This window comes from Lissotriton helveticus, chromosome 7, assembly GCF_964261635.1.
Source record: "Lissotriton helveticus chromosome 7, aLisHel1.1, whole genome shotgun sequence".
Lineage (NCBI taxonomy): Eukaryota > Metazoa > Chordata > Amphibia > Caudata > Salamandridae > Lissotriton > Lissotriton helveticus.
In genome coordinates this window covers 1,462,053,353-1,462,079,046 of record NC_136068.1, presented here as the reverse complement: position 1 = coordinate 1,462,079,046, position 25,694 = coordinate 1,462,053,353, and the positions used below count along the sequence as shown (strand labels likewise).

The 25,694-nt window shown below is 45.5% G+C and overlaps 1 protein-coding gene across 2 annotated transcripts in view; it reads left to right on the top strand.

The window, feature by feature from the left end:
* LOC144770368 (CD209 antigen-like protein C) overlaps positions 1–25,694 on the top strand; it is a 233,071-nt gene that overhangs the window by 149,415 nt on the left and 57,962 nt on the right. For both annotated transcript variants that reach the window (XM_078654835.1, XM_078654834.1), the window contains exon 3: positions 25,303–25,413. In XM_078654835.1, coding sequence (XP_078510961.1) covers positions 25,303–25,413 — 111 coding nt within the window. The remainder of the gene's footprint in view (positions 1–25,302; positions 25,414–25,694) is intronic.

The window sequence follows — 25,694 nt, the reverse complement described above, 5'->3', positions numbered from 1 at the left end:
CAGCGAGGAGGAGACAGAGTGCCGGTCTAGTGCACCCAACCCTCACTGTTTACCTCCTGTCACCCGTGTGTCTAGGACGCTGGGGTCCGCGAGAACGAGTGCAGTCCAGCAAGTCTTTAAAATGAAACAGGTATGAATGAGGCCAGAGAGTACATTATTAGCTACGGGAACATCGCTTGCCTGTACCTGTGCACCCAGGCTGATACACGCCAGCCCTTCCCCCCCGCACTGTACTCAATTGTAGTTCCTGCGCACCGAGGCTTCCCTGCTCACCTACCATCATCGGTGTGTCCAACAATGTGCCGGTGCAAGCTCCGACTCTGGGCTGCCTCTGTAGGGTGGCACAGCAGGTCTCCGGTCAGGGACGGTGTCTTGATACCATGATGGAAGGTGTCAGAATGCCCAGGGCATCATCATGGGGGGAGCACTGGCTCTGCCCATTTCAGCACAACGAATTCAGTGTCTGAAAAAGGAGAAAAAATATAATGGTGGAAAGTTGGAAACGTCTGAAGGTAAATGAAGGTTTATTTGAAGCTTAATAGAGAACACCAGTTGAGTGCATCCTTCCTTCTTGAAGTATGATCTACCAACTGTTAGTGGTAATCGTGGTTCAAAGAGGAGTTGGAGTGCACAAGAATACACAAGGTTAGATAATGATATGTTATGCCAACGTTTACATACAAATGAACAGAGCGCATGCTAGAAGCATAATGTGTAATGCAGTGGTGCAAGCCTGTGTGTATGTACACTTAGTAATCAGCTCACTACAGTGCCCTAAAAGGCAAAGCCAGGTGTCTGTAGGCAGCGCGGCCCGCTGGCTAAGGCCTACAGTACGGTCCAGCAGGTCCTTAATATGAGAGAGAGATGTGACTGAATGAGGTCAGAGATCACATCATTAAGCACTGCAACATTGCTTGTTCGCAGCTGCACACTCAGGCTGATGCACCCAGCCCCTCTTGCAGCACTGCACTCAACACGTGTCTGTAGGGCAGCACTGCCCGCTGGCTCAGGCCTACAGTATGGTGCAGCAGGTCCTTAAAATGAGACAGATATGTAACTGAATGAAGTCAGAGATCACATCATTACGGAAGGCAATATCGCTTGTTCGCACCTGCGCACCCAGGCTGATTCACCCCACCCCTCCCGCAGCACCGTGCTCAACTGCAGCCCGTGTGCACCAAGGCCCCACTGCTCACCTGCTGTCATTGTTCCGTGTCCAAACACTACGGGCAGCAGTGTTCACAATTCGGATGCAGTGTTGATTGCAGGATGGTGTACACCTCAAGGATCCCTTTCGAAACAAGATGTTCAGTAGGGTTCACAATGGATGTCCAGTGTTGATTGCCAGGATGGCGTACTCCTTATGGATCCCTTTTTTTATTGCACATTGTGATATGCGAGGTGGATGCAGCCATATCACCTTAGGCAGTGTGAAAGAACTGGGACATGTGGCGTCATCGTTATCTTATTTATACGTACACAAAGTGGTCTGGGCTTGTGTACACCAGGCCAGCGTAGGGGTGTGAATATTTGTTCCGGGGACCTGGGCATTGTTCAGTTCCTGCCTGGCCAGGAAGTGTACTTATGTGTGTTTCTGTTGCAGTTTTGAATTCGCATAATGTGCAGTTTACATTAAAGTAGCACGTACCGGGAGAGCGCCAACTATTACTTATGAGATGCTGTTCAAAAACATTGAATGGCCAACATCACATGTCGTTGTCAAGGTTGTTGATATGCGCAGGCACGCATGTAAGTGGTTTGCGGTATTATTGAAAGTGTTGCTATCGCGAAGCGCACACATGTGAATGTGCTCGGATGGAAGGAGGATCAGCAGAGAGGCTACGTCATACATAGTGATAACGTTCATTACAGTGAAGCAATGCATGTCAAACGTGAATCTCAAAGTCTCACGTATTACACACTACTATACCGGTAAAGCCTGACAACAGAGGATACAGCAATACAAATCTACACATTACTGTTTACTGTTTGTCACATGTGATCTAGGATGTGCATTCTGCCCGTGGCTGATGATACCCCTTCGAGCCAACAATACCCAGGCCGAAAGGCAGCACAATAATGTGCACACACCGACACACCAGGGGCATCATGTAACACACATTTGTTTTTTGATGTAACGTTTGAGATGCATGGCCATCACACGTGGAAGGTTAATGTACAGACCATGAATATTGATCAAGGTGATCGTTGCATGTTTTGTGTAGTATAAGATATGTGCACACAGCAAAAAAACTTTTCAAAAAGTGTCTTTAAGCTGAAGGGGTGTGTCTCATCAAATGCTGTAAAGAAAATGACTAAAATGGGTGGGTCCTCCAACAGTTACAATGGGAAATGTTATGAACTAATCAAATGCTTTTTTTAAGGTCACGTGACAATCACATATTGAGGGCGGAAGGAGGCCGCACCGGACGCGATTTTGAGAAAATATATTCATCATATTATAAGGTTATTACAGTTAGAAATATATAAATGTTTATAATATTTTAGATTATCCCTCACTCTCATATACAGTTTAAAGTTTTTCAGATTTAGTTTCGAGACATTAAAAAAAACGAGGGAATAGCTTACCCTATGCTACATCATACATCTATGACATCACATAGGGCCTAGCAGCGTGCACTCATCGCATACGCAATGCGCAGCTGGCGTAAACCCATACGTATATGACGTATTGCATGGCTTGGTACTGCGCACCCGTCGGATACCAAAGTAGCAGCTGGCATGACCTCATACATATATAATGTTACGCGGGACGCGGTGCCACAAACCCGTTGGATACAAAATGCACATCATTTACGAGTTTAGCAATAATGCAGATAGGATTCACGTGGTGATGGAGCTTGGTAAACTACAGGTGTGGGAGTGCAGTTTAAAAAAATATATATACATATTTTTGGGGGAAGATATAAAACATTGCATCATTTTTAAAGTTAAAAAAGAAGTATAATAGAGTTCCAAAATATTACAAAAAAAAGAACAAATATAGGTTTTATAAATATTAAAATATGAAATTAGCATTTAAAAAAACATTGAAATTCACTGAAAATACCATAGGTTTTACAGATATTATACTTAGGAATTAGCATTTAAAAAACCTTTGAAATCCACAAAAAAAACATAGGTTCCAGGGACGTTATAGTTAGTTGGACAATTGGCTCACATAAAACCAGAGAAATTCGCCTGTTATAGTTAGTTGAGCTAACTATAACTCACACGCCCGCAATGCACTTCTGATGACATCACATATTACATCACTCATGACATGGTCAGTGACATCACTGATGACATCACTGATGACATCTCAAATTATGTCACTCATGACATCATCCTGTGAATGTGTGTTTCTGTAAAGTTTAAATATGTTTTATATATATGCCAAGGTGTATTGAAGAATGAATGCATTTACAAGTGCCTAAAGGGATTATTTCATAAGTGTGTGACTGACTGTATAAGTGAGTGATTGAACGTGTCTTACTGAATGCATGGGTTACTGACTAAACTGTGTGAAACTCTGTATTAGTCTCTTTGTTGGTGTGTAAGCAACTGCATTAGTTGCTGAATAGCTACATGAGTGTCTATATAGGTTATGGATTTGTTGTCTGAGTATCTGTATAGGTCACTGAGTGTGTGGGTAGGTGGGGGGTATGTGGGTATATGAGTTTGTGCATAGATATCTGAGTGGGTGATTCACTGGTTGTATGGGTTAAAAAGTGAATCTGGAAATGTCTGTATGGGTGAGTTAGTGTGTGTATGGGTATGTTGGTGAGTGAATGAATGTCTCAGTGGTATATCTGTGACTAATTAGATATGTTTTAAGGCATTATATGTGAGTGTTGGAGTATATAAATGACTATACGTGAGACTAAGTTATTTGAAGAGTGGGTGTATAAATAAGTGTCTGCTTCTATCAGTGATTGTATAAGACAGTAAATATGTGTTAGTATCTGTATAAAAAAGGGATGTGGTATGTATATAAATAATGGAGTTGGTGTGTATAACTGTATACATGAGTAAATGTGTATGTGATTGATTCTTTGCATTACTGGCTAGATGTGTGAGTAACTCTATGGATGAGTGGCAGAGTGTGACCTGCATGTATAGATGTATGAGTGCATATTATAGTCCTGTATTGATTATAAACTACATGTATAAGTGACTGGATGTGTGTGTAGACCTAGGAAATGGTGAGTGGTATGTAGTATCTGGCATTCTTATGTGTATGGTTTCAAAAAAGAAGTCTGCATTTTAGAATGGGTGTAGTAAAGTTTATATTAGGGCATCAGTATGTGCATCAGATTATCATGTGGATGATGTCATGAGTGATGTCATCAGTGATGTCACTGACCATGTCATGAGTTATGTAATATGTGACATCATCAGCAATGCAGTGTGGGCGCGCAAGTTTTAGTTAGCTCAACTAACTATAACAGGCGAATTTCTCTGGTTTTATATGCGTCAAATGTCCAACTAACTATAACGTCCCTGAAACCTATGTTTTTTTTGTGAATTTCAAAGGTTTGTTAAATGCTAATTCCTAACTATAACGTCTGTAAAACCTATGTTTTTTTCAGTGAAAAAAAAATATATATATATATATATATAAAAACATAGGTTTCAGGCACGTTATAGTTAGAAATTAGCATTTACAAAACCTTAGAAATTCACTGAAAAATCCACAGGTTTCAGGGACATTATAGTTTGTTGGACATTTCAATTGTACAAAACCAGAGAAATTCAGCCGTTATAGTTAGTTCAGCTAACTATAACTCGTACCCCTACAATGCACTGCTGATGTTGTCACAATTTACATCATTCATGACATGGTCAGAGACATCACTGATGACATCTCACATGACATCACTGATGACATCATCCAGTAACTGTGTGTTTGTATAACATTTACATATGTTTTATATATATGCCAAGGTGTATTGAAGAATGAGTGGGCGTATAAGTGTCTGGATGGATGATTTAGTAGGTGCGTGAATGACTGTAAAAGTGAGTTATTGAATGTGTCTTTCTGAATGCATAGGTTAGTGACTGATACAGACATTCATACAGCTTAGTTTGTCAGTTGTTGTGTAAGCGGTTGCATTGGTTGGTGAGTAGCTAAATGAGGATCTATATGGGTCATTGATTGGTTGTCTGAGTATCTGTAAGGGTGCCTGAGTGTCTGTGTGGGTGGGTGGGGGTGTGTAGTGACTCTGTGCATAAATGTGTGAGTGGATGATTCACCGGATGTATGGGTTCAAGAGTGCATCTGTGAAGGGCTGTATGGGTGGGTGAGTGTGTGTATGGGTGTGTTGGTGAGTGAATGGATGCCTCAGTCTTACATGTGTGAGTATCTGCATATGTGAAAGGCAGTGTATGTGAGTATTGGAGTGTTTAAATGACTATATGTGAGAGTAAGTGATTGTGACAGTGACTGTATGGTGTGTGTGCTTGTATTAGTTATTGTATAAGAGCGTTAGTATGTGTTAATATATTTTTGAATAAGTGAGGTGGTGTGTGTATAACTGTATAGGTGAGTAAATGGTGGTGTGACTGACTAGGTGTGTAGGTAACTCTATGGATGAGTGGTGGTGTGTGAGTGTCTGGATAGATATGTGAGTGCATATGATAATGACATATTGATGGCTGATGCATGTATGAGTGACTGTATGGGTGAATGAGTGGATGTGTGTGTAGACCTAGGAATTTGTGAGTGGGTATGTACTAACTGGTATTGGTGTGTCTATGGTTTCGAAAATGGTAGTCTGTATTTGAGAGTGGGTGTTTCAAAGGTTATATTAGGGTATGAGGATGTGCATCAGAGTATCACGTGGACGATGTCATCAGTGATTTCATTTAGGATGTCATCAGTGATGTCACTGACCGTGTCATAAATGATGTAATATGTGTTGTCATTAGCAGTGCTTGCGGAGGCGCGAGTTGTAGTTAGCTAAACTAACTATTACATCCGAATTTCTCTGGTTTTGTACGATTGAAATGATCAACTAACTATAACGTCCCTGAAATCTGTGTTTTTTCAGTGAATTTCTAAGGTTTTTTAAATGCTAAGTTCTAACTATAACATCCCTGAAACCCATGTTTTTTTCCCAGTGAATTTCAAAGGTTCAATTCAATTCAATTCATTTATTCGATTAACCGTTTTGTCAATCATAAAAAGTACATCATAGTTAAACAATACATCATAAAATCACGATTGTTATTAGTACATTTTAGGTAATATACAAAAATTATTAAAAAGGGGAATAAAAAATAAAATGTGCAGGAATACAGTTTTTGTTCATTTACAGCGTTAGTACTGATATTCAGGCGAAATTCATTTCCAGAGTTTTACGAATGGCTATACAAGTTTTCAAGAACACGGCTAAATTCTTTGCCACATATTGCGAATCGAGCTGCTGCAAGGCTAAAAATGCCGGGCGACATGTCCTCAACCCCGTTTGGCGCAACAAAGGTAGAACCCAGCGCCTGCGTGGTACCGCATAGTAGTGACAAAACAGTACTACGTGCATTGTTGTTTGGGGGGAGACCTTGTCGCATGGACATTTATCCAAATCGTGTGACCAGATTAGCATTTTGGGAAAGGTAACCAAACGAACAAACAAATTAAAGCGAAACCTAGTTAATAGGTACTTTTCATAGTTGGATATATGATACGATAAATATGGTTGTATACCTGGAGACATCTGAACCATCAAAATATGGGCATTAGATTGTTTAGATATTTCGCCGGACATACGGAGTTCCCTTAGGTGAGTAAGACAATGATCTTTCAGGGTTTTTCTACTCATCTCAGTGATGGCTGAAGGCTCGATGATGTACTGGGTGAGGTCAAGGTCTTTCAGGAAATTGACCACATAAGACAGCCATGGGATGTTTTTCCAGGCCGACATCTCGAGACAGTCTGAGATCAGGGCACGCGTAAGATGACACTGGGGCTTTGTCCATATGCGGTGCCATAAGAGCATTGGTTGACACCTAACATAATCTGTTAAATAGTCTATCCCAAGCTCTATATGGCATCCAAAAGAGGGGGCGCTCCGCGGGAGAGCCAGGAGATATTTTACGAAGCCATTTTGAATTTTTTGTAGTTCATCTGTTTTTACGTAGCCCCAAACCCCGGCTCCGTATGTGGCGATGCTCAGGCATTTAGCTTGATGGATTTTAAGCAGTACTGAGGGAGATGGTTTACCCATTTTTCTGGAAAAGGAGACGAGGGCAGAAGTTGCACGTTGGTAGAGCAATCTTCTATTTACCATCGCCCTTTTCCATGATAATTTATCGTCTACAAGGATGCCCTAGTAGGGGTATTCCGTAACGCGTTCCAGTTTTGATTGGTCTATGCAAAGATGTTTCGAGCTTTTTACCTTGGGCCCTGATTGCATGACAAAGGTCTTGGTCTTATTGACCTTTAGCCCAAGTGAAAGCATAAAAGTGCAATGTTTCTGAAGCTGCACTAGGGTCCTAGCGAAAATTACGGAGTCGTCCGCATAGAGGAGTGCTGGTATCGGGCGCTTATTGATGGTAGGTAGATCCCGGCTCCCCTCCAGCATGGCCGCTTCCAGGCCGTTGGTATATAAATTAAATAGAAAAGGGGCGAGGACGCAGCCTTGTCTTACTCCGCGGTTTATTGGAAAAGATGGTGTCAACTCTCCACCAGTACCAAATCTTACGCGGGCCGAGGCGCCAGTATAAAGCTCGCGCAAGATTTTGATAAGAGGTGGGTCAACCCCCAACTCGTCCAAAATGGACCACAGCTTGGCATGGATTACACAATCAAACGCCGCGCTAAGGTCGACGTAGACCATAAAAAGGTTTCCCCGTTTAACTCCAGCATATTTCCCTATTAGAAGTGTTAGGTTTAGTGCTTGTTCGACAGTGCCCAGTCCTCCCGGAATCCATACTGTAGGTCCGTTAAGATGTTCTTTTCTGTCGCCCAGTCCTGAAGGCGGTCCAGGATTAAACGGCCCACGACTTTACCCAGTGAATCCAGGAGGGAGATGGGCCTGTAACACGCAGGGTTGTTTCTCTCACCTTTTTTGAAGATTGGGAGCAGTATGGAGGAGGACCAAGAGTCCAAAAGTCCATCTTTTAATACTGCAGCGATTAGCTGGGTGATTATGGGAGACCACAACTCGATGTTTAAAAGAAATATATCTAGTGGTGCGCCATCAGGGCCAGGGGCTTTTCCGGCTTTTGAGGAAGATAGTGCGCTTATAACTTCATCAAGAGAGAAGTTAAGGTCAATAGGATAGTCCCCTTTCTCAATGGGCTCGGGTACAAAGTTGGGATGAGCGGCACATTCTGCGGGGGGGTCACTAAAGATTTTACAATAGTGGGACACCCACTCATCCGCTCAGGAAGGGAGACTTTACCGTTTTCCAAAATAGAATGCTGTCTTTTCTGTTACAACTCTCGTGTAATTGGGCCCATAAATCGTTCTTATGGTCTCTCCTACAGCTATGTTGAGCCTGCTTGTATTCAAGTCTTAGTTTAGCTATTTTTACTTGGTCTCTGATTGGATTATGTAGCTCTTTTTTTAAGGCGTTTAAAGCTTTTCTGCAAGCCGTATTGAACCAGCCTGGCTCCTTGGGACAGCCTGGTTTACGGGTTCGAGAAAGTACCTTCTGGATGACTTTCAGAATTTCCCCAAAACTGGTGATAATTTGCGCTGGGGAGGATGCCTCGTTTAAACATGTATTAATCCAAGGGAGTGCATTTGAGATCACAGTAGTTGATGTTTCAACTGGTTCAATTCTTGACCATTTCACACAGTACCCGTTATTTTTGGCCATGGACAATGTTTCTTGGGCCAGAAGGCTTTTCTTAAGGGGTTGAGGTGCACTCATAGGTAGAGCTAGCACTATCGTGTTAGGGAAATGGTCTCCGGAAATTTCTGATCCTGTACTAAACCGGGAAACAGTACCCTTTAATGAATAAGAGCATAATATAAAATCTATGGTGCTAAAACAACCCCTACCATGAAAAGTGGGATTAAATTCCACGGGGGGGTCGGTAAGTTCATTAGCGAAAGTCAGTTCCAATGACATTAGGCTACCATTAAAGGAATCTCCTACAGAGGAGTGAGTAAAATGTGTCATAGGGCAATCGTTTTCGTCTAGGAGGCCACAGTCAGATTTCATATAATGGGAACACAATTGTGCGTTGAAATCCCCTCCCCAGATTACATTACATGTAGTTGATGCAAACCTTGCACATAGATCGCCTGCATAAAGTGAAATTTCAGACACAATTTTAACACATTCTGCAGGTGAAAGATTGTTATAAAAATTAATAAAACAATATGACATACCATTTTTAAAAGTAATCAAAAGAATTTGGTAATACAAAGAAGTACACTGAAGGGAAATTTTCTTAACTACAAGCTTATTGGATACATACACCGCAAGACCCCCCTTTGGTCTGCCGTGTATTGAGGGACTAGCGGGAGAGTGGAATGTTACATAACCTTGTATGTGCAGTGGATCAGTTATCCATGTCTCCTGAAAGCACATTATCGTATGAGAAGTAGCAAAAGCCAACCATGATGCCGATAGCATCCTGGGTCGCAGACCAGCTACGTTCCAGAATAATATCGGCAGTGAGGTAGTCACTGGTGGTCCGTTGGTAAATGCTACCCGTCCATTATGGAGTAGTTTGCCTTGTGCTGAACTCAAGACAGTGCTAGGAGGCAGGGGCAAGCTTTCATGATGGTTAACACACAGGTTGTTGGAATGAGGGTGAGGCTGAGAGCCAACATGTTGGGAGGTACGAACACCCTCTGAAACAGTTAACATAACTGATGATGGTAGGGGCATAATTATGGGCGGCGATTTTTGGGTGGCAGAGGAAATTGCTGGCATCGGGGGTGGGGACTCTAAAGTGGAGGAGTTTCCATCGGCCAGGACATTGACTGTTGGTGGTCAGTCCACCATCTCTAAACAGTCAAACCTGTTAAACGTAGGGACTCCTCTCCAGTCCGAAGAAGGCATGGTGTTTCTGCCTCCTTGTCCTTGCCAGTTTATCCAGTCCGGATTTCTATGCCGGTTCCCTACCTGAGTCCAGTTCCACTCAGGGGCCGGTGGAAGGAAATTGGCTGGGGGATAGAAGAAAGCTAACCTTTTCGTGCCAATTCCTTCGGAAGATGTTTGGGCACCCCATGGGCAGATATGTTCTACGGTTTGGGGGTCTTCGAAAGTTATTATGATACAATCACCTGGGATGGTTTTTTGCTCCTTCCCTACCCAGGGAACTCTACGAACTGAGACAACGCCGTTGTTGACAAACGGGGGAAGTGGTCGATTCAACGACAACCAATGGAGAACCTTATTTTTTAAGGACCAACCAGGTTCCTCAGAGTTGACATGCAACGCTGGAACCCCGGTCATAATAACTACGTACGGTGTTGCTTCTGGAGGGAGGTGAGCTGAGCGGGGGGCATTGCGCCTTATGTTGTAAGCCGCGTTTTTATTGACTGGTGTTTTAGCTGCGGGGCGTGCTGGTGGTAGACCGGTAAGAGTGGCCTTTTGTACAGGGGGGCCGGGCAAGGAAGGGATAACAGGTTGTTTTGTAACTAGATTAGATGGAGTTTGCTGTGGGTTGAGGCTGGTTGTGTGAGCAGATTTTTGGTGAACCGGTTTTTGGTGAACCACCGCTGTGGTAGTCACCACTTTGGGAACTTGTAGAATTTGATTGGGGAGAGTGACCCCAGACTTTGTCGGTTTAGGAATGGGTATTGGATTAGGTTGCCAGGTCAATGGAGCTGCAGACATGGTGGTCGTACTGTTGTTAGTTTTTAATTCAATTGTCAATGTAGCTAGTGATTTCTCAATCTTAGATAGCGCCGATTTAATGGGATTAAGATGAAATTTAATTAGAGCCTCTATGGAGGCTAAAATAGGCGTATCTTGCAGCGGAGAGGTTCGCCCATTGTCTGTGATACCTTCCGGGACAGTGCTACGATTGTCAGATGAAAGATCAATTATTTCTGTCAGTGTTAAGATGTTCGGCTGATTTAAAGTTTCCGGTGAAGGTAAAGGCTGAGTTAATAGGAGTGATTCATCGTTAAATTGGGGCTGAAGAACCTGTTGCGAGTCAGTGGTATTCGGGGGAGGGTTTTTATTATCTTTTTGCCCCTTTCTGTTTTTCGGGATTGCACCTTCCCGTTGACCCCTAGTATTCGGGGATAGAGGGTTCTCCTCCAAGTTGGTAAAAAGTATAGGAGTTCTCTCGATCGATCTTGAGGGGTGAGGTGCAGAAAGCTGGGATATTTGTGTTACAGAAAGGTCAATAGATACTGATAAGTCCACTGTCCCTGGTACTGACGGAGTTTCATATTGAGAGTCAGGCACCAAGGGACGTTGTGGTGTTAAGGCAGAGGCCAGTAGGCCCAATGAAGAGCGCCTGGCCATAGCTAGATCTTGAGAAACCCTTCTCTCTAATAATAACACACCTTGGTTAATAGCATCATTAGCTTTTGAAATGAATTGGTCTATGGGACCTATGATCTGGGCAGCATGCGCAGCTTTGCTATTTCTGGTGATTCTAGGTGACATGGTTATACAATACAATATAGACAAATACACAACCAGAAATAGTAAGTGGAAATCAAGAAGTCCTGAATGGGCAGTGACAAATGTGGTGAAATGTTAGTGGGGTGGCCCAGTCCAGTCTTACCCGGTCTGTAACGGGCTAGAACGGGCCCGCCCTTGGCCCGGGCTTCGCCCGGCGTCCCGCGAGACGGGGGTGACGCGCTATTTCAGCGCCTCCTGGCGCGCTGGTGATGCGGAGTGCGCCGCTCGGGATGCTGGGGGTTGTAGTTTTCGTTCCCCCCCGTCCCACGCTCCACTCGGCTGCCGGGACTCCTAGATGGCAGGGGAGTCAGGCAGCGGGAGGCGGGAGTGCACTCTACCGAGGGCGATGTGAGCAGGCAAGGCAGGTAGGCGTCTGGGCACAGTGGCGGCAAGAGGCTTGCAGAAGTCTAAAGGTTCCCCCCCCTCGACCGGGGTGACGCGCTATTTCAGCGCCTCCTGGCGCGCTGGTGATGCGGAGTGCGCCGCTCGGGATGCTGGGGGTTGTAGTTTCCGTTCCCCCCCGTCCCACGCTCCACTCGGCTGCCGGGACTCCTAGATAGCAGGGGAGTCAGGCAGCGGGAGGCGGGAGTGCACTCTACCGAGGGCGATGTGAGCAGGCAAGGCAGGTAGCCGTCTGGGCACAGTGGCGGCAAGAGGCTTGCAGAAGTCTAAAGGTTCCCCCCCCTCGACCGGGGTGACGCGCTATTTCAGCGCCTCCTGGCGCGCTGGTGATGCGGAGTGCGCCACTCGGGATGCTGGGGGTTGTAGTTTTCGTTCCCCCCCGTCCCACGCTCCACTCGGCTGCCGGGACTCCTAGATGGCAGGGGAGTCAGGCAGCGGGAGGCGGGAGTGCACTCTACCGAGGGCGATGTGAGCAGGCAAGGCAGGTAGGCGTCTGGGCACAGTGGCGGCAAGAGGCTTGCAGAAGTCTAAAGGTTCCCCCTTCAAAGGTTTTTTCAATGCTAATTTCTAACTATGCCTACAAAGGTAGGAAGAAAGAGGAAGAAAAGCGCAGAAAGAAGCAAGAGAAATGCAGAAAGAAGCATCAGAAGTCCAGAAAGATGAAGAAAGGTGCAGGAAGATGCAAGAGATGTGCAGAAAGAACCAACAGAGGAGCAGAAAGTCCTCCTGTGCCCCCAACCTTTTGCTGATGGGTACTGGTAGTAACTGACTCTGACTAACAAGACCTAGAGCCAGTGCTATGCTAAAAGACACTGAGAAAACAGTGACAACAACTACATACACTAGCGAACACTATGCGTTAGGGTACTCTGTGATTAGCATGGCCTCCTTTGTATTGGCCACAAGTTAGTGCCTGGGTCATTGCATGAGTACATGAGTAGTGACTGGATGATTAGAGTACTGCAAGTAGAGTGCATGGTGAATTAATAAGTGCTTGTGTTTTGGTGCAGTGATTAGATAAGGACATGGAACTGGCTGGGTGATGGGAGAAGTGCATGGGTAGTGACAAGGAGATGGCTGGAATGCATCAGTAGTGCTCAGGGGGTTGAGGCAGTACATTTGTCAGTGCCCGGGTCATTGCATGAGTACATGGGAAGTGACTGGCTGACTAGAGTACTGCAAGAGTGAATTGATAAGTGCTCACGTTTTGGTGTAGTGATTGGATAAGTCCATGGAACTGGCTGAATGATTGGAGGAGTGCATGGGTAGTGACAAATAGATGGCTGGACTGCATCAGTAGTGCTCAGGGATTGCAGCAGTGGATGTGTTAGTGCCTGGGCCATGCCATAAGAACATTGGTAGTGACTGGATGATTAGAGTACTGCAAAGAGAGTGCATGGTGAATTTATAAGTGCTTGTGTTTTGGCGCAGTGATTAGATAAGGACATGGAACTGGCTGGGTGATTGGAGGAGTGCATGGGTAGTGACACGGAGATAGCTGGACTGCATCAGTAGTGCTCAGGGGATTGTAGCAGTGCATGTGTTAAGTGCCTATGTCATTGCCTGAGTACATAGGTAGTGACTGGATGATTAGAGTACTGCAAGGAGAGTGAATGGTGAATTTATAAGTGCTTGTGTTTTGGTGCAGTGATTAGATAAGGACATGGAACTGGCTGGGTGATTGGAGCAGCGCATGGGTAGTGACAAGGAGATGACTGGACTGCATTAGTAGTGCTCAGGGGATTGTAGCAGTGCATGTGTTAGTGCCTGGGTCATTGCCTGAGGACATGGGTAGGGACTGGATGATTAGAGTGCTGCAAGGAGAGTGCATGGTGAATTTATAAGTGCTTGTGTTTTGGCGCAGTGATTAGATAAGGACATCGAACTGGCTGGTTGATTGGAGGAGTGCATGGGTAGTGACAAGGAGATGGCTGGACTGCATCAGTAGTGCTCAGGGGATTGTAGCAGTGCATGTGTTAGTGTCTGGGTCATTGCATGAGTACATAGGTAGTGACTGGATGATTAGAGTACTGCAAGGAGAGTGCATGGTGAATTTATAAGTGCTTGTGTTTTGGCGCAGTGATTAGATAAGGACATCGAACTGGCTGGTTGATTGGAGCAGCGCATGGGTAGTGACAAGGAGATGAGATGGCTGGACTGCATTAGTAGTGCTCAGGGGATTGTAGCAGTGCATGTGTTAGTGCCTGGGTCATTGCCTGAGGACATGGGTAGGGACTGGATGATTAGAGTGCTGCAAGGAGAGTGCATGGTGAATTTATAAGTGCTTGTGTTTTGGTGCAGTGATTAGATAAGGACATGGAACTGGCTGGGTGATTGGAAGAGTGCATGGGTAGTGACAAGGAGATAGCTGGACTGCATCAGTAGTGCTCAGGGGATTGTAGCAGTGCATGTGTTAAGTGCCTGTGTCATTGCCTGAGTACATAGGTAGTGACTGGATGATTAGAGTACTGCAAGGAGAGTGAATGGTGAATTTATAAGTGCTTGTGTTTTGGTGCAGTGATTAGATAAGGACATGGTACTGGCTGGGTGATTGGAGCAGCGCATGGGTAGTGACAAGGAGATGACTGGACTGCATTAGTAGTGCTCAGGGGATTGTAGCAGTGCATGTGTTAGTGCCTGGGTCATTGCCTGAGGACATGGGTAGGGACTGGATGATTAGAGTGCTGCAAGGAGAGTGCATGGTGAATTTATAAGTGCTTGTGTTTTGGCGCAGTGATTAGATAAGGACATCGAACTGGCTGGTTGATTGGAGGAGTGCATGGGTAGTGACAAGGAGATGGCTGGACTGCATCAGTAGTGCTCAGGGGATTGTAGCAGTGCAGGTGTTAGTGCCTGGGTCATTGCATGAGTACATAGGTAGTGACTGGATGATTAGAGTACTGCAAGGAGAGTGCATGGTGAATTTATAAGTGCTTGTGTTTTGGCGCAGTGATTAGATAAGGACATGGAACTGGCTGGGTGATTGGAGGAGTGCATGGGTAGTGACAAGCAAATGGCTGGACTGGACCCCATCCCCCAGGTCCAGACTCCTTTTAAAAAAAACTTAACAAATTGGAGGGCAGCCACGTGGCTCCCTTCCAGAGGCCAATTATGGCCCCAGGGGACCCCATCCCCTGGGGCCGGCCTGCCGTGTTCTTTTTAATTCAATTTTTAAAGGGGAGGGGGGCGTGTGGCCCCCCTCCCGGGCTACTTCTAGCCCTGGGGAACCCATCTCCCGGGGGCATGGCCATCCTTTTTGAAAAATTATTTTGGGAGGGGGCCGCGTGTCTTGCAGCTCCCCGTGTGGAAAAGCAATCTGCTTTGGATTTTGGAAGATAGAAAAGGAAACCTGCTCTCGCTTCCAAAATCCAAAGCAAGTATGCTATGACAGGGGAGGAGCCGTGCTCCTTCCCTGTCATAGCAAACAGCAGTGTCCCGGGGTGGGCACCCCAGGACACTGCAGGAGCCGGCCCTGGGGGTTGGCGGTCCCCAGGGCCATCAAGGGCTCCAGGAGGGGGACCACGCGGCCCCCTTCCCAACCATTTCAAAGCCCCATGAGGTGGTGTTCCCCGGGCTCAGGGGTCCGTAAAGGACCCTCACAATTGCGTAGTTAATGCCCCGGGGAGCTGGGGGTCCCCGGGCTTATGCGGGTACTTGAGCCCCCCCACACAGGTTATTTTTTCAAAAATGAGAGCCCCGGGGAGGTGGCGGTCGCTGGGAATGCAGGGGGCTGTGTGTCCCCTGCAAAACATAACTGAAGCCCCAGAGAGGAGGCAGTCCCCGGGGCTGCAGGGGCCCCCGTGGGCCCCGCTGTACATTTTTTGCATGCTCCTAGGACCTGGCCCACCCTGGGGCTTAAAAAAAGCGAAGCGCAGCAGTTTTGAAATATTTTTCATTCGGAATCGCGCACCCAGTTAGAATTCGGCTGATTTTTGTTTGACAAAAAATGCTTTTTTTTGGCCCTGGGGGTCGTTGTGGGACCTCCTGAGCAGGCCTAGGGGGTCAGAGTGTTTCTACCCTGCCCCCTTTTCTTGTTTTTTTATCTTTGTTTCACTGTGGTCTTGTCACTTGGTTCTACCAAGATGGCTGCCAACACTTCCTGGTTTGGAGTGTTGGCAGCCAATTAAAATGAAGCTTGTGGTCGGGAGGGCTCACGAACCCACCGCTCCCCTAGATATCGATATTTTTATTGTGTGATTTTCTCAGCAACTACTGAAGGGATTTACACCATTTTAAAAAGGGTAGCTTTCTGAACCAAGAACTACCTTTTTACCAATATTGGTGTAAAACCATTCAGCACGTCTGGCTGTAGCCTTAGCTAATGTTTCCTATGGGAAATTGATTTTTTGATTTTTATTTTTCGAATTTCTCAGCAGCTACTAAACTGAATTACACCGTTTATAAAAAGGTTTTTTGGGACCCCCTTTTTTTCTCAGCCCACGCTTGACGAATCACCCCCAAACTTTCAGGATAGGAGATGACCTGGATAGACCTTTTTTTTTTTGGGGGGGAGAATTTCGCAAAGATTCGTCAATATATATATATATATATATATATATATACACAGCGCTCAACTCCAGAATCGTTATTTTCCAAAGAACCGCACTCGTGGAGTCAAAGTTTCTCGTGCTCACACCATCAAAATTTAATCACACAGATTAACAGACGCGTTTCAGCGTAAAGCCTTCGTCAGTGTCAATTACATTGCGAGGGTTAGCATGGGTATTGTAGCAAAACATTCATAGACATGGGTGACGGACTTTCTGTTTTCTAGGTCGCGCCATCTTGAAGTGTGTTTAATACATTAATGCATTATAATACGCTGCGCGGTCTATATTACCTCAGGTATTCCTTGGATAACTCTAATATTGCCGTGTATCGGCCTGGCTCCCCATATTCATTGGACGTACTTTGGCTGATCAAGAACTTTGAATTTATAAGTTTGCACGGGTGGAGGGTGATCTTGCACCGGGTGATAATGAGCTGCTGTGCACAACTATATTATTGCCAATACATGGCATGATGGACAAGTATGAACCTTGAGATTGGGGATTGCGAGGCTTCACAATTCCCCCCCCCCTTTTTTTATCTCCCCACGATTATCATGGGGAGCCAGGCCGATACACGGCAATATTAGAGTTATCCAAGGAATACCTGAAACGCGTCTGTTAATCTGTGTGATTAAATTTTGATGGTGTGAGCACGAGAAACTTTGACTCCACGAGTGCGGTTCTTTGGAAAATAACGATTCTGGAGTTGAGCGCTGTGTTATTGCGGTGGCCCATTACCGCATACCGCACCCACCCGCGAGTGCCCTGATTACTAAGTGGGACAGAGAGCGAGAATATATATATATATATATATATTGACGAATCTTTGCGAAATTATAGTTGGTGAGCTGCCGTGCAATGTGTTTGAACAAACGTCCATGAAGAAGGGGCGTGTCTGCCCCGAAACGCGTCGGACTTCTTTTTAACAGGGAGAGGGGCTGAGAGGACATCGGGACAATTGGGAAAGCCGGATGGTAGATGTGTCATGGGTAGCCCTCCCAAAGTGCTTGGCACATTGCTTTTTGACATTACCTACGGTTAGCCATAACCGGGGGAGGGGCTCCACTTCGCCGTCCATCTGGAATGCAGGAGCCGGTGAAGACTGCTGCAGAGATACGAATCCCCGCACTTGTAGCGTGACACATCGTTATAACAATTATGACCTCCCAACCCACCCTCCAACCTGCAACTCAAGGCAAACAATGAATTTGAGATGAATGAACACCGGATTGCGCACCTACTCAAGGAAAACTACACTCACCGACAATGGAACTACAGCAACCAGCAAGCCTGGCTGCAGAAACATTTTCAGCCACACCCACTTAGGGCGGCACAGATTGAAATAAAATGCGTTTCAGTCTAGTTGGTGAGCTGCCGTGCAATGTGTTTGAACAAACGTCCATGAAGAAGGGGCGTGTCTGCCCCGAAACGCGTCGGACTTCTTTTTAACAGGGAGAGGGGCTGAGAGGACATCGGGACAATTGGAAAAGCCGGATGGTAGATGTGTCATGGGTAGCCCTCCCAAAGTGCTTGGCACATTGCTTTTTGATATATATATATAGTTACAAAGTTACCCACAGGTTGAGGAAGCACTCGGGCAGCCCCTAGCCCACTTTGCCAATCCTACCACTGGTGCTCTCTCCACGGCTGGGCAGCCATGAAAATATATTGCTACAAAGTTACCCGCAGTTTGAGGAAGCACTCGGTCAGCAGCAATGCACGGCAGACCACACACGGGGCAGGAGCAGCCGGACGCGTTTCGGAAACCTCCTTCCTTATAGGCTCAGTCCCACAGATTAAAACAGCATTTGGGCTACATTACATTCATTGCCTAAACTGTCTTCTGATAGGCTGCTTCAAAATCCAAAACATGATTGGTTGACAGGCCCCTCTGTAATTCTGGGACATGTAGTGTGGCAATATCACCCTGATGGGTCCTGTGTCCTCTGGTTCCTTAATGCATAGCCCTCCAATTGGCCTCACTGTGCGCCCAGTCTGAATTCCTGGCGCTGCTTGCCCCATGTGGACCTAGACGTATTTCCAGCCCCTAGCCCGCTTTGCCAATCCTAGAGTTGGTGCTCCCTTCACGGCTAGGCAGCCACAAAAATATTTTGCTACAAAGTTACCCACAGGTTGAGGAAGCACCCGGGCCGCACCAATGCACGGCAGACACACGAAGAAGGAGCAGCCTGATGCGTTTCGGAAACCTCCTTCCTCATAGGCTCAGTCCCACAGTCAACACCACCGCTCCTGACATCTGCTTGAAGGTGGTCGGTGAAACATCTAGAGCCACAGCAATCAGCTCGGAAGAGGCTCTCTCTCCTTCTGATAGCACGTCATTTGCTCCTTTTTTCTTGTCCTCTGGAAGAAACTCCAGCAAGGCAGAGATGTCGGACCACATCTGGTGGTCATACTGCCCAAGGATAGCCATGATGTTGGAGGCCCTCATAGCAGCGGCTTCCAGAGCAGAGAACCTTTTCCCGATTTTATCTAGTCTGCACCCTTCCCTGTCAGGTAGAGCCGCACACGGAGAAGAAGGATTTTTAGGTCACCTCTGAGCATCTTTCATAATAACTGTATCAGGCCAAGGGTGTCCAATCAAGCACGCTGGAGAGTCCTCAGGCGCCCTATATTTCTTGTCCAATTTCAGTACCACCATAGGTATAATGGCTAGGATCTTCATCAACTTCAGGCCCTCTTGCTATGAGAAGTTCACAATGGGAATGGATCTATTGGAACTCTGCATTGTAGGCTTAAAATGATACAAGAAACACTCCTTCTGCTTGGCAGGCTTAGGAGGACAAAGTGCCTAAAGCACGTTCCAACAGATCCTGGAACCCGCTGATATCTGCAGGTGGGAAGTCGGCTAGAGGTAGAGAAGGTGAAGTAGGAGCCACGTAGCCCTCCCACTCATCATGGACATCCGTGTCCAACTGCAATTCCCCTTCCTCTAGTTGCTGGTCATCATCATCCTGAAATTGGGTAGGAATTTCCACAGGTGGAGAAATGGTCTTGTTTTTTGGCAATGGGGGCACAGCGAGCGACACAGAAAGGGGAGCCTCCTGAACAGGAGGTGGCTGCGGAGCAGAGTTCGCCTCAGGAAATTTTTTGTAAGAATCATTTAGCATCAACCTAATGTCAGGGAGTAATGAAACGTGGATATTGATGGAGTGTTTCTGAGCTTGTTCTCCCTTTTCCTCGTAAGGGTTGTGCTCCTGAAATGCATCGAAACATTGAGCACTGGGATGCCCTGTATCAGAAAAAGAATAATCCCCCTCCAAATAAGTAGATAAGCCATTCATTTCCTCTTCTTCCTCTGAGTCGTGATATTTAACCCTGAGTTATGAGGGACATTATGCAGGGCCATAAGGACCATCATCTTCAGATTCCTGGAAATCCAGGACACGAGTAAGAGGTAACGGAGAAATCTCTGAAAAATCCTGCAGAAGGGGAGGAATCGGCTTTATAAGCAAACGGTGAAGGCCTCATCGATGGAGATGGTCTAGCCGCAGCCAACAATGGTGACACCACCACTGCTGTCGTCGAGGAAGTTGCCGTCCTCATCTTGACCGTCGGCGTAGTCGTAGTCGCTGACGAAACGGCAGATGGAGTGCCAGCTCCAGTGGAGATGGACACTGTAGATGCCAATTTCTTCATCGACAGGAACATCGTCGAGCGTGTTTTCTCAGATGATGATTCCCTGGAAGGAGTATTGTCATATAGATATGCTTTGCCTTCGCACTGTGTTAAGTTAGCATGAGCTTATTAGGAGTTTAAACGCCATTTTACCTTTCTGCTGCTTCTGCACACGGCGCATATTGTTATTAGAGCTTTGAGCCTAGTAGAATATTTTGCTTCACACGAGAATAATATGTTTTGCTATTGTATCAGCTTTGCTTGGTAAGCTATGTCTGTACAGTGAGTGCCGAGGCCTTCAAGGTTATTTCAACACAGTGGTTGTTGTGAGGTCTGATCTTCGCACGTTCTAGACATAACATATATGCAGCTGCGGCCAACTCTGGCTTTAGGCGCGTTTAATATTGCACTACACAGAGCATGCCACACACTTGATGATGCTTCGCATGCAAGATGATGTGATCCCTTTCCACTAGGATCAGAGGTATGGGGTCGCCCTTCTAAAACCCAAAGAGACCTTCTTAGATATAAAATAATATACTAGCATGGGAGGGTAAGACTTAGGTGCTATTTAGCATTCTTCCCTCTAGCATTTTAACATGCTTTCTCCCTTTGTATTTTATGGACTAGTAACTATGCTGATTACTTTGTTTCTTATAATATGTTTGCTTGTACTAGCTAAGATACAGAGCTTGAGAACACTGCATTAGAAATAAACATTTCAAACGTGCACGTGTCTTCATTTACTTCTCGTTCTGGATTGATATGTTGGTATAACGAAAGAGTGTTCATGTGTTCCAGGTTACCTGAGGTGTTCTAAGTCCATGTTCTGGGTTGTCTAAACATTGGGAGTTTGTAAGAACCAATGAGACACTGGTTGCTAGTCTGGTAGGGGATTTTGGGTACTAAGGTGAGTTTTGGCACCCCCTAATTCACTGAGGTTCCAAGTCTCTATGCACAGTTCTGTGTGAGAGCAGGATCCCTGCAACAGTATGAGGCATCAACTGTGGAGCAGTACCAGACCTCTGGTGAGAAAATGAGGGACCGGGCTGGTCTTCTTATGCCCTTTTATTCATAACCCTTCTCTTTCCTCTGAGACCTGTAGTTTTTTATGGCCTTTAAGTGAAAAGGAAGACCCTTCTTCCCTTCTTTTTCTGGAGGAGGTATGTTGCTTCTCCTCAGCCTCAGAACCTTTTGCCTCTTTTTTCCTTTACAACCTGAGAAGCAGCCTACCCTCAAGGTCACTCACCCTCCCCTCCTCTTTCCCTCCTTCATTCTGTCTACTTCCCCTGCTTCTACCCCTCTCCCCTGAATCTCTCTCCTAGCCTGCTGTTTCCCTTTCATATGTCCTTTTTGTTTGTCTCGACCGTATATGTAACTATGGTGCCAGGCTCTAATAACTGTGTAACTTTTGTAACGATGTAACCTGCAACTATGGTATGATAGTCATGTAAAGCGCTCTGATACCTCCGGGTCTAGCCAGCGCTATATAAATCCTTTAAAATAAAGTTCTTTGGGAGTTTTTGTGGAGAAATTATGATAGTACTTGCATCCTCTGGGCTTATGATCTGGATACAGGCAATAAAGACACTCCCTATGTGGGTCCTCAGAATATAGTCTGGACTTTACACAAGTCTTACATTGCCTAAACAACCCTTTTTTAGACTCTGACATAATGAAGAAAAATAGGTACTCACACTCCTAGACTAAACCTCAGAAGAAGATATGAAGTGAAGAAAAGAACTGCTAGCTGGAAGTTCAAAATAGCAACAGTAGAAACACTGCGACTGAGCAGTGCTTAGGGAGACTCCCTAACACACGATGTGCGGAAAGAAATCTGAGGTATGAAGGCCATGCAGGGGAAGGAGACCATAGAGGTCTATGCTCTGATTGACTTGAGTTTGGATGTTTTAAAACAATGGTAATATGCTGCTAAACGCAAGTGAATTCCTATAGGCATTTGAATGTTGAGTTTTAATAGTGCTATTTTACTGTTACTGTGGGACTCCCACCACTATGACGGGGAAGATTCAATCCTCTGAATCTATAAAAGATACAATACTTGAGAAGTACTACTTCATTTGTTACATACTTTTCATTAAGTATCAATTAGTATTTGTTATTACTAGGTTGGCTTCTATCATATATTATTTTATTTTTGTCATTATTTGGGAAACAACCCTTACCTTACAGTTGTTACCACGTGTTACCTTAACAACGGGCACTTTACATCGTGTCTACCTTAACCACGCATAGCCTGTATCACACAAGGTTTAACCTATGCTTTACAATGCTGCCTTTACAGCGAAAATCGTTGTAATGGTGATAAAAAGGCATATGCATGGCAAAGGTAGTCAGCGCTCTAAGCCCTGAGCAAATGGGTAGGAGGTGTTGGAGATACTTGGAATAATTTCCTACTTTTTGCCTGTGTGGTGCCCATGGAGAAGCTATGAAGCTTTTTTGCCTGCTGCCTTCTAGTGCACGGACGCGGGTGAGTCGTTTTAGAGCTCAGGGTAGGGAGCAGGGGTGTTTGTAGGGCTGGGAGGCCAGCTTTTGGGGTCAGGGCTAGGACTGGGTTTTAGGGCTCAGGGTGGGGGGTTGGTAGTTTTTAGGGCTGGGACGGGTAGATTGTTAGGCTGGGGCTGAAATTTAGGGCTCAGGGCAGGAGACCCAGGGGGTGAGATTTCCATACATATACCTTAATCAATCAGGCCTTTACAAGGAAATTCATTGTAAAGGCATGCGTAGGAAGGGCATACGTGGTTAAGACAAAGTCGTTGTTAAGACCGTGTTTGTTCAGGCATGCGTGGTTTAGAGAGTCGTTCCATCATACAACCTGACTGCACAGTTGAGTGACAACCTTTGCCAAAGATGGGCATCCAGTTTTGCTTCTGTGATCCGCACAGCTGCCACCTTAAATTAAGTGTTTAGCAAACAAGGACAAACCTGGTCTGTTTCATCACAAGATTATTGGTGGCTTTATGTAGATTGTTTTCTGGTGCCCAATTTAGGGTTTTGGAACCTTAGGCTAAGAAACACTAGACAGATGTCGAACGAGAGAATTGGTTGAGTGACTGCTCTAAATATGTGCTAGAGAATGAGGCCATATAAAGCCAGACTTGTATAATATAAAATTAGGAGTTTCAAAACAAAAACGAGGTATTCTACATTAATTTATTTGGCAAGTTTAAAAATCATTAGGAGGATAATTGCGATGCGATTCCGAAGGCACCGACCGTTGGTCCGAGCCTTGCGAACTGCATTGTAATGTTCCAGTTTCATTGCTTTCCAACTGCCTCATTACAATGAAGGCGGTCGGAAAGAAATCCGACCGGTCAATTTGGCAGGCTTCCAACAGGCTCAGAGATCCCATCCGCCAGTCGGAATGCATCAAGTAATCCCACCGGCAGACCTTTCCACCCTTGAGATTACAATGACATGTTTGATATGGAAATCTTCTTTGGGGGCCCCCAGCAGGGTCCCTATGGGGGCACGGCCTCTGGTTGGAGGCCAAGGGGGCATCTATGGTGCCCCCTGTTGATCCCTGCACCTTGTGGCAGGCACCTTGAGGTGCCTGCCACCGGGTGCAGGGATGAACCGGGCCTGCCATTTTACAATGGGAACATGCATTCCGCCCGGTTTACGGCCAGAATGCACAGTCCCATTGAAAAATATAGTAATGTAACCGATCAGTGTTTGGTCGCATCCTAATGGGGCGGTTGGGACGGATGACCGGGTGTCAGTCTATCCCATGACCGAGACGGTGTCGGGCAGAGTTATTACGCCCGGCATCGTAATGAGCCTCTATGTGGTTAAAGATCTGTAATCATAAATTGTCACAACGTTTTACAACATGCCCAAGTTTACACACAGGGAAAAATCTCATTAGTGTTGAAGGGAAGGAAACAGATCTTTATCAGCAGAGCAGCAGGTTTACTGCAGGGCACAGGGCCACTTGCTGCTTTGTGCATAATTGACTTTAAACATGGGAATTCTATAGCTAACATGCATAGCTGCATCCTTCTTGCAACAATCTCCCCATAGCTGTGTTTCAAGAATAGAATAAACCAGGACTTGTTCAGATCTGGGCACCTCTTTGGCACCTTCTTCTCTTCTTGGCTAGGAAGATGCAGAGAACAGATGACTTTGGCGTTGCTCAAGGATAGGAAGGGTCCCTGTTATTTATCTGGGACAGAGCATGCCATAGGAGAGGGTTGGATTCGATGAAAACTTTTGGATATAGTGTTCTAAGAGAAGGCTTTACGGTGCTTTGAAACTACCAGTTAAGATGCTGCTCCCAGCATTTCAACTTACCAGAGAACAGTTGCATGGTTTGAGTGAAACAATATGGGCAGAGAAAGAGGTATTACCTACCCATTGATCCAAGGTGGGGGCTCAATCTCTATAGGAAACTGGAGGATGCTGCATGTTATGAAACAATAGCTAATAAAAGACATATAAAGCCAGATGCCGAAGGCTAAAGCCATACCTGCTTCTAAATTATCATTATTCTGATTGTTCAATTCGCATCGTGTGCCATGCCACCCAAAGAGATTGCAACTAGCAGCCCAGGGGAGTAGCCTCTCCTATCCACACCTAATTTTTGCCCCTCGAGCAGAAAGAATGGGGTGCTTGGCTGACCACTGGGAATATGTAGCACTTACTACAAGTGACTGGGCACTGTAACCGAGACCTCTGCGGCAAAGGTTCACCTGTAAGGATGAGGCAAATGCTGCATCATACTGAAGGCAGAGTGCAGGGGTAAATCTGGCAATGAGGCTATCATTCCATGTTACTTGCAATGAATGATGTGCCCGGTAACAGCTAAAACACACATCATAGTGATGATTAATGGGCTAATCACAACCCCCAGAGACACCATTTAGGCCAGTGGTATCTGCTGGGGCAGGAATTACCGACTTCATTACCAGGTTGTGGTTAATGTGCGCCAACCTATGTAGGCTATAGAATCGCACTAATATACCTCTAGAAATGAAAAGTGAGAGGGAATTGTTGGGTCTGAGTAATTCTTTGAATGAAGGGTGCCACTGAATGAGCTGAAAGCTGTTGATCGGAGATTGATAACTGCCAATTCTTTTTTTTTTTTACAGTAGCGAAGGACCTTGAGAAAAAGCTTCGCTTCTGGAGGATAATAGCTGGCTCTTTGTCCCTACTCATCATTTTCATAATCATACTTGTAGTCGCCATCTTCTTTACACAATGTAAGTGCCTTTCATATGCGTGTACCTGAATACAAAACAAAAATGCTGAATGGTGCTGCTGAAATCCTCATTGCAACTGGTAACAGTGTTATGATTCCTATGATTTTTTTTTCTTTTTTTTTTCTTGCTCCGGTCCGGTCACAGCATTTTTGACGAGGACGTATCAGAACCCTCGGATTGGGAAAATTGAACAAATCCCTTACAAAGATAAGAAGGAATGAAGAACCTTTAGTGTTAATGCGATAATATTAAGAATCAACATCAAAACATTGACTGGTGCG